The sequence below is a fragment of the Haplochromis burtoni genome, unplaced genomic scaffold, assembly GCF_018398535.1.
Source record: "Haplochromis burtoni strain Fernald_Lab_line unplaced genomic scaffold, NCSU_Asbu1 Contig_51, whole genome shotgun sequence".
Lineage (NCBI taxonomy): Eukaryota > Metazoa > Chordata > Actinopteri > Cichliformes > Cichlidae > Haplochromis > Haplochromis burtoni.
Window position 1 is genome coordinate 1,833,978 of NW_024582412.1, and position 10,085 is coordinate 1,844,062.

Consider the following 10,085-nt stretch of genomic DNA (forward strand, 5'->3'; position numbering starts at 1 on the left):
CTTGCTTACTGTATTTAGCAACATAGCAATCATGTGTAAAAGACTTCAAATTGTTTGCTCATAGGGATCTTCTGATTGTTGGGGTCGCGTCTATATTGTTGTGGGGCCAGTACCTTACAATATAATAATATAAAGTGCCCTGAGATGACCTTGTATGTGATTTACCATTATTTAATATTATTGAATTGAACTGAATCAAATTGAACTTCTAGAACAATGTCCTTTGGTGAAGCAAAGATGTTTTGCAAATCCATATCCACAGCCAGAATCCACAGCGCCACATTTGGTGAAAACCAAACGCAGCATATCAAAACAAAGACCTCATACTAGCTGTCAAGCATGGCGGTGGAAGTGTGATGATTTGGGTTTGTTTTGTAGCCACAGGACCTCAACAGAGCTGTGCATAAATGAATGCCTGCAACCTTAAATAAACTGGATCAAGTGTGGGGGGGAAATGATGTGAGATACTGATCAAGTCATATATAAAATCATTACTTGAAGTTATTGCTGCTAATGCTAGTTCTGCAAGCTACTGAATTACGTGGCGTGTAGTTAGTTTTTCACCACATAGTCTTGTGTAAACATTTTTACAGGACTATGCGGTAAACTTCAGAATAGTGTTTATGCTTACACAACCAAGATGGGGTTTTTTTTATGAAAAAGAACTTTATTAATATTTTAGAAATGGTACATTATGGTACATTACAGTAAACAACATGGGACAAACAACATGTAGTGTAGGTAGCAACTGTGCAAATAAACAGGGCTGTGTTGTCTGTATGTGTGTACTGTATCTATATCTGATTGAACCCTGTAATAGAAGAATTTTTTTGTTCTTTGCCTGGATCCTTTTATCTACACCAGCAAAATGTAATGTTAGCGAGCAAAAAAGCTAAGCCACACTGGCAGCAAATGTGTGACTTAATGTCAGTTTTAAATTTGATTATTTTCAAAATGATTACAAGTATTACAAATGTATTTAAATATAAAATGTGCATTTGCATTTATTTATTAAGCATAAGAACTTTGTATGTTTGCGTATTGCAGTTATTAATTAATAGTAAATGGCAGTTTTGTGCTAGTGTAGACAAGAGGACTCAACTTTGTCAGCGTTTTTGTTCTTTATCAGTTTTGACCTTGTACCCTGCTGGAAGAGAAGGGAGAAGAGGAAGGGGCAAAGATCATGAGGTCGGTCAACCTCCTGTTACAGGTAGCAGTCGTCATTTTTAAATTTCAATTAACTTCTTTTCCCCTACTGGATCAAAGATGAGATTTACAAGGACCACAGGATAAAGGCGTTAATGGTTTATTTAGCCAAAACCCTAGAGAGCAAAACACATGTGCTTTGTTAGATGATGCACAGATTTTCATGGAAATATCAGCTGAAAACATGAGTCAATAATAATTCAGCCTTGGTCATCCCTATTGGACCTTGCAGGGGAAAAGGGCTCGGGAGGGGGCTCTTTGCACATGGATGCAGTGTGCACACATTATGTGATTCGGACACCACCGCCCACTCTATTTCCTAGATGGGCTTATTTGGCAGTGATAACTGCCGGGATGTCAGTGGTGGTGTCAGGTGCTGCCCCTTCCTCATCAGAGTCACTCTCAGTGCTGTCACTCTCATCGGAGTCAGCGTCAGCAGCTCCAGGTGTGGCTGTAGCCTCCTCGCTGCTCTGGCTCTCCTCGTCTTCGGCCTCCTGGCTGGTGCTATCGCTGGTGGTGCTGGCGCTCTCCTCTTCCTCCTCCTCCTCTTCTTCCTCTGGGGTGCTGCTGCTTTCACTCTCGCTGGTGGTAGGGTCACTGGTGCTGGTGCTCTCCTCTTCCTCTGCCAGATCGGCCTGGCGGGGGTCCGGATCCTGAGATGTGCCAGAGGACGCATCCAGACCCTGGCTCTCCACCTCAGGGGTGCTGGTGTCTTCCTCCAGGAGTTCAGAGTTGACATAAATAGTCTAGAGGTCAAAGGAGAGATGTGAGGGTTAGTTTGCATATTTATCAACATTATATTTTAACCTTTTAATGCAGTAATCGGAAATGAGGGTTAGGGATTCTGCTAACTTTAAGGACCAATTCTGGTTCAGTCTTTCAGAAATTGATAAAGCTAACTGTACCTTATACACCTTTGGCAGCTTCTCCACCTCATTGCCGCCGGTCATTGAATAGGCTGTCTTCTTTCCTGTGTCCTCAAACTCATAGGACTTGTAGGGCCCGGGAGCCTTGTGGTAGGATTTTTCCTCCACATAAACGGTGGACTTGTACTCGCTGGGGTAGCCTCCCAGGTTGTCACCGCGGGCTGTATCGGTGACGACGGTGGCCACAATGGGCTCATCAGTCGGCTCAGGGGCCGGTGTCTCTGTGACAACCACAGGGGCTACTGTAGAAGGAGCAGGCGTGGAGGACTCACCAGACTCTGAGCTGTCGCTGGATTCATCTTCCTCCTCCTCTTCCTCCTCTGTTTCCTGTAGACAAGATATAGAAGTTGGCAAAAATTCCTACTGATTTTCTAGTAGTTTAGTTTAAATTGTCCATGACTCATATCTTCATCGGCATGGCTAAAATACATTTTATATCTAAAATTTTTATTGACACAAATATCTAAACTTAAGCTTGAGAAATGTGACACACATGAGACTAATTGTTTGAAATAATAAATTCCTGTTATTTAAAGAAGTAATGAAAAGGTTTTCACAGGACATTTCTACTCACACTCTCCTCTGCTTCATCATCATCATCACCGTCTTCATTGTCCTGGTTGTTAACAGAGGGCGAATCTGAAGTTGTGTCTGTGACGACAGATTTGACTTCAGGTAGCGCCTCGGCTGCCACCTGCTGCTGATGCTGCAACAACCATTAAAACACAATGTTATAAGAGTTTAACAATAAATGCATTGTAACATAAATGATCACTGTTTTGACCTCTGCTGCTCATCTCTCACCTCCTCCTCTTCTGAAGTCTCTGCGCTCTCATCTGAACCAGCAGCCGCGGCTGCTACAACATTCTGCGAGATGGGAGACGTGCAATGAATGTGATTAATCATCATTGCTGTAAAGAGTCCTTTCTTTGGAAGAAACAATCTTTGAAATCGTCCTTTAGTTTTCTTTCATTGCTTTTATAAAATTTGTACTTTAAGCTGAACCCAGTTAGAGGAGATTATTTAAAGGTTGCATCTCCACTTCGCAGCTAAAATCATAATGAGATATTGAACTACAAGTTTAAAAATCCTAGTTCTCCTGCTTTTCTCTGCTCTGTATAACAAAGATTTTACCCGTAGTCTCACTAAACTCCAGCTACCAGTAGCACATAGCCACAGATGAAGTGCATCTAAAAATATGATGCTTTGCCTCATGTTAACATATTGGTGTGTCCAAGATATTGTACCGTCACTTTTATAATTTACATTGTTCACATTACTTTGAACAATTTTTGAGGATTTGACTTTTAGCCAATCAAAAAAAGCATTTTAAATCTACCTATTTGGCCTTCTGGTAATTGTGTTTGTGCAGTTATTAAACTTTAATAATTAGCTGATCACTTTTCTGCCTTACTCTGACTTTTGCCTGATTATACTTGTACACTTTTACTATATTTTTGTGATGTAACAATAAAACATGTAGTAAAATATTGTTGAATTCCCATAAAACAGTACTTTGAATAGGTTTTGTTATCAGATATCACATATGTGCCTTGTGAGATTTAAGTGAGTAGGTGAAAGTGGCTGACAGCCCAGACAGCAGAGAATTAGAGGAGAACCATTACTGCAAGGACAAAATAAGGAGAAGATACTGGAGGGAAGATAAGAGAGAAGAAAGAATGAGAGGAGAGCAAACTGACAAAATGATAAATGGACACAAAAAATGAATATTTTACCTGCACAGGTGGGGGACGAGCCTTAAGAACCACAGGCGCCTGTTTTCTGAGTGCTGGAGGTTTTGGTCGTCTCACCTGTGGAAGAGAAAAACACCATGGATGTCTCATTCTTTCTCTCACCACCTCCCACCGGCCTCTCTTGGAATACTTACCACTTCCTCAGAGCTCTCTGAACTGGAAAGTTTTCTCGCCTAGAAAAACAAAGGGACCAGAGTGAAATTTATGACAAAATGGCATGATAAAACATGTTATGTTCTCAGTTAATTTATCTATTTTTAATCTGGGTGTAGTTTTGATTTGACAAAAGTGTCTCACCGGCCGGCAGAGAACTGTGGCAAAGAGCAGAACAAACACAACAGCCACTTTCATTGTCTCAGTTTGATGCCTGGTTGGAGGAGAAAGCCAGAAAAAACGCAGCTTGAAGTCACACAATAAAACATCACAATAAAACAATAAATCATAATCATGATACACAGCGCTCGGCACCAAAATACTCGTCTGAAAGCCATAACTTCACAGGAAACACAATGACATGTCAGCCTCTCACCCAGATTCCTTCCTAAAAGCGGAGGCTGTACAGTCACATGACTGTTAACCGTCCTTGGTATGTCCCAGGGAGTCATTAAGGCCTTAATTACAGAGCTAAAGAGAGCTATGTGCCTTTGACAACTCAGTTCGATACAGTAAAACATTTTCTCTGTCATCACAGCAGGAAAATCGCATCAGCATGAAGCACGGTTTTTCAAACTATGAGCAGGCGGTTCATAACTAATTTGGGGCCCAAAAAAAAAGACAGGAGAAAAATAACAGGTACCATTTAGAAGGAGATTCATTTTGTTCGAGAATGTTTTTAGAAAAATGACTTTGTTTGATTTTCTACTGCCTGAGTCTAGTTTGCAATACTATGAATTATTCTGTGATGCTTTTTGTGTTTTTGTAGAGGACTATTTTCAGTCAAGGCTCAATAAACACTTTTCAGTAGCAGGGTGGTTGTTGTACATGGGCTGAGCCAAAAAATAAAGCACAGCCAATGCAACAATGTGAATCATTTTGTTAGTGGGTTTATTTCATTGTTGTTTTGTCTTTGTTCATGTCTTTTAGTTCCTTCTTCTCTTTTCTCATCATGTTCTTTAACAAGCTTTAATGTTGGTGTTTGCTGTGGGAGGAACAGTCTAAGTGCTTATCTTTAATGATGGACTTTTCCTATAGTGTGTAATTCACTAAGTTATAAATGGAAAGCCACAGCGCAACTGCATAATGTCAGATGTCTCTGTCGCTGTATGCGAGCATGCATTTTTTCATTCTTTATGAGAGCAAGTTTTAACCTTAAACCTAGAGAATAAAGTATAATAAAGACATTTTGTTCTTTATTGTCTGGACTGATTTCAGGACTAAGTTAAAACAACCTCATATGTATGGTGGCAGTAATTGTAGCTGTGTATGCGTGTATTTTTGCATATTGCACTGTGTGAGGATTATGTTTCAGACCTTGAAAGCATGGACATTTTTGTTCTGTCCTTTCTGGGTCTAACTTGGGCTGCTTGGGAAATAAGTGCTGATTTTGCATGAAAAGCAACCACACATGCACATGTGGAATGGAAGTAACTTTAAGTGTGTGTATTGTTCTTGTTTTTCTATCTTGGTGAGGACCACTGCTTTAGACCTTTAAAGTAAGGACAGTTTGATTTTTACTTCACTTTTACAAATAGCTTTTTTTAGGATTTCAGAATTGGTTTTCTGGTTAAGATTAGGTTAGGTGTTGGGTTTAGCTTTATTGCTGTCGTGGTTAGGAGGTTTGATACTGCTCTTAGAACTGTACACTCAAGTGATGCTAAGAGTTAGTTTAGCATAAAGAGTCGAAGCAGGGTTAATTGTAACCAATCAGCCAGCAATTTTAAAGGCAATTTACATGTTTCATCTATCTTATTTATTAAATTAAAACCAACAATTTAAAAAAACAACACACATTGTGGTTTTATAGGAAGTTACATGCTGTGTGAGCTCTGAAACCATAGCGTTTTTCTTTGGGTTGGTGCAGGTTACCGGTGACTGGTACTTTTTTCAAACAAGTCACTCTTTTGTTGAACTTTTAGCATCTCAGAGACAAACTGGGTTTAATTAAACACTTGTCCATCTAATATTGCATTAACTTACAATGCTTTTTTCTTAAGCACCCTAAAAAAACATGTGAAAGTATACCAGGAAGCAGCTGTGAATTTTAGATAAGCTATCCTCTTTTTACTTGAAAATGTTTACCCAGGATTTATAGCAGCAAGGAAGTTGGAATGAAGAAATATTCAGAGTGAAGAAGATTATCAGTGCAAGAGGGCTGACAGGAGTCTCTTAATTTCCCCCAGTCTGTATTGCTAAGGACTTTTTTCAGGTCTCAATTTGTCCATCCATCATTCAAAACTGTCTGTGGTAAACAGTTTTCATTGGTTGAAGTAAAAGATCCTGAATCTAGTTACACAGATTATTCTTTGAAGATCGAACCAGACTAAAATATGCTTAGTGATTAATCAATTTATGTGTAAGAAAAGCAGAAGATTGAGCGGAAGCAGAGACAAATATTTGGATTTTGTTTTTTTAAATTTATATCTGACAAAAATATATTTAACAGCAAAAATTTAAGCTGGCAGTGCATTGTTGTGGGTATGCGTGTTGTCAGCATCACTAGTCAACACTGAGTTGGTTTCCTGGTGCCCACAGCTTCCTCTTCCTATCCCTGGTGGCAAACCAATCAAACAGCTGCACAGACTCAAACCAATCACAGACAGTAATTCAAACTCTCATAAGATACTGCAATAAACTCCACAGCGGATAACCAAACTCTCTTGTGGGTTTATTATCAATTTGCTCTGCATTGATTTAAATTCCTGAGAAGGTCATTTCAATATGAATAATAAAAAAAAAAAGCTAAGATTGATTTTGTTAGAAGTCTCTCTTTCTTCCAAAGAAAGGGCTATTTACACCATTACATTACAAATTTATTTTTTTGTTTTTTATTTGCTAAATAAAAGACATTTGCCTTTTAAAACTATTCAAAAACTTTAACATTTAGTGCTTAATTATGGGGAAAATAGTGAAATTAAAAATCATAAAATAAAAAAAAATGTCATTTACAAACAAATTTCTTTAAAAGAGATCCTATACATATGCAAAAGTATGTGGACACCTACACGGTTCATCAAGTGTGATAGTTTAAAAACAAAAACAAGCTTTAATTTGCTGCTCTAACTGTTCCAACTGCTCTATGCTTTTTGCTTAAAACTTTCCACATGATTTCTGGCTTTGCTACGACGATTTGCTCTCATTGTAACATTTATTTGTTATGTACAACACTGGTGTTAGATGATGACGTGTAGAGGACTTTCTCATAAAGGATTGGGTTCTGTACCAGTCGGTCAGTTTTTAAATATCAGACTAGGAAAAATGTTTCTTTATGAGTCTTTTTGACATTTTAAAGCTAGGAAAGTCTTCTGCAAAATGCAGCAGGTAGCACATTGTTTTCAAAAGTATAGCTAAGTGCTGTATCATTAAGAATGTGGGGACACTAAAGTCAGGAAAGGACTGTGTACATTCTTTTGGTCATGCACTAGAGAGTGCAGCAGATATAGTCAAGGACCTGATAATCACATTTCCACATTGTAATGATAGATTCTTCAAGCTAAAAAAAAAAGCACATTTTCAGGAGCTTGTATAAACATTAAGCTAGTTTCCCACCTCTAACCATGACATTAAGAATGCAAACACCAGACAAGAACTTCATATATTACATATAATGTTAATTTGTCATGAATTCATTCTGACCTTGTCTGCAGTTGAGGGAAGCTTCAGGGGTTCAGCGGCTGCAGCAGAAACACAGAGACGTGATTTGTCTTTAGTTTATCTCCTGGGTTTGCTTCACCGTGATGATGCTGCTGAAAGTAGGGCTACCGGCTGGCTTATAAACCTTCCAGCCTCTGGCAGCAGCCAATCATCTCAGCACTTGTGATGTCATGAGGTTAACCGCTCCATGGTGTCCACCTCTCCTCTCTCTCCCACTCTTCCTGTGGTTGGTGGTGTGCTGTGGTGGTGTCGGGGGCAAATACACACAGACACACAAACAGAACACAAGACAAATACGTGGATAAAGGCATGCAGACATTTGAAACCCAGACAGAAGCATATGAATGCGTTTTGTTTTTGTTTTTTTGCCTCTCTCTTTCACACACACACACACACACACACACACACACACACACACACACACACACACAAGCTCACTATGTGTGTAAGTTAATTTAAGAACATGTAGTAACAAGCTCTGGGTTAAAAACAGCAGCATATAGTGGTAGGTGGCATGACAGTGATTCAGCTTCCTTACAGACAGAACAAAATCATCTGACTGAGGTCTCTGTGAATAATCAACAATTTGATTTGTCTTAAACTGTCAAACAAAAGGTGCTAGTTTTTTCCTTCTTTGTGTATGCAGACATTTTTGTGTTAGAACTAAACCTGACTGATAACTGCCTAAAGCAAAAGGGAGAACATTTAGTGGCATAATGCATAAAGGAAATTTTTTTAACATTGTTATCATTAAATATAAATAATTTATATTTCCAATAACAGTAACAACAACAAAGTTGTATTTAATATATTTTAAAAGCTGGAACCATGGGATTTTCATATGTTTGTGATGTTTCATAAGCTCCACTTTTGTGCACAATTTACAGTGTCAGAACAATCTATGACAAAATACACAGTATCTCATGTTTACCATCTTAGGAGTTCTAAGGTCTTAGTAGCTTGTAGGCTTTGCAAAACTTGTCTAAATTTACAATATGAGGATGATCTTGTAGTCACTTGATTCTGAATCCAAAAGGAGGTCAGTACGCACAGAACTGAAATAATGTTTGCTTTTATTTCAAGTAGACTAGGTTAATGCAGTGCTCTTTTTGTTGGATTTCCTACAAAAAACTATCCTAGTAGAGTGCAACCTATTCAGTCACATAGACCTAAAGACTGGTCAGCAACCCTTTGGTGAAGTCCACTCATTAGGTCAAGTCCTGAAGGTTTCTGGTAGGCACCAGATTAAATTGGCCACAAAGCGGTCACCAAATCTTGTGATTGCTGTTGTTGCTCAGAAGACATTAATGTCTACAAACACAAACCAGAGAGTTGGTTACCTTTAAAATAAAGGTTTCCAAAGATGCAACTTTTCCTTTGAAGCCAAACGGTCTTGTTTTTTGTTTTACATCTTCACAGTTTTACTGCTGCTTAGTGATTAACTGGGGGAGTATTTGAATGGTCCACTGAATAGTCTCTAGGCCTGTGTGCTTGGAGACTAATGTAAATAACAGAGATCATGCCATTTTTAGCAGATCTACTTTGTATTCAATTATGTTACTTCTATATAAATTCCTAAATAACTTTGTAGCATTTTAGATTTCTGAATAATTGTGTTTTTACATCCCAAATTTCCCAATTAAATCATCACTGCAAAAATCAACATATCGTCCTTTTGCTTCTATTAGTTCCAAGTCTATATTCTTTTTCCATGCTTTCTGTTTGTGTCTAACAGTGTAAGTATATACTTTTAAGTAAAAAAAAATTATATATATATATACTGGGTTAAACAACCAAAATTCAAATGAATTGAATATTATATGTTGAACTGGCAATCAGATTGGTGCTGATATAGTGAGTTTTAGCTACTAGCTTTGTGAAAGCCTTCACTTCAGCTTATTCAAGTTAATGAAATAAACTTCTTAACCTGTGTTGTTGGCACTGGTGCAATGGAATTACAGTATTTTGTGTGTATTTTTATTGGAACTCATTACAGGTATAACTCTGTCTGTGCAATGCACTCATATTGCATTTAAATGTAGCTTGCTAAGGTAGCTGGCTACCGTTAGCTGAAAACTTAGCACACCACTTCATCATCTCAGTTTTGTTACTTCTGGCTCTAAAACTGAAAGTTAGAAAGCAAAACACAGACCAAAGGGTGACGTTACAGCGGTTACAATACAAAGACTTATGTTCTCCTCGTTGTATGTAAGTAAAACCTGGGTTTTGTATGCTCTATTTACGTTTAGGGTTCATTCATGGCAACAGTTATCTCAGAGCACTTTATATATTTGTAAGGTAAAGACTGCACAATGTATACAGTATAAATTAACTGGTTGTATCCAGACAGACAATCTTTGAATACTGTTATAATTTGTATTTTAGTCTC

At 38.1% G+C, this 10,085-nt stretch overlaps 1 protein-coding gene across 1 annotated transcript; it reads right to left on the reverse strand.

Annotated features, from left to right (window-relative positions):
• Positions 1 to 646: 646 nt before the first annotated feature.
• Positions 647 to 7,810, reverse strand: spp1 (secreted phosphoprotein 1). Its single transcript, XM_005921681.3, has 8 exons — positions 7,679 to 7,810; positions 4,184 to 4,253; positions 4,021 to 4,059; positions 3,869 to 3,943; positions 2,937 to 2,999; positions 2,707 to 2,838; positions 2,112 to 2,459; positions 647 to 1,952 (listed from the first exon to the last, which is right to left on the reverse strand). Exons 2-8 carry the CDS (start codon positions 4,235 to 4,237, stop codon positions 1,536 to 1,538), a joined length of 1,128 nt encoding a protein of 375 aa, XP_005921743.1. The 5' UTR covers positions 4,238 to 4,253; positions 7,679 to 7,810; the 3' UTR covers positions 647 to 1,535.
• Positions 7,811 to 10,085: the final 2,275 nt, after the last annotated feature.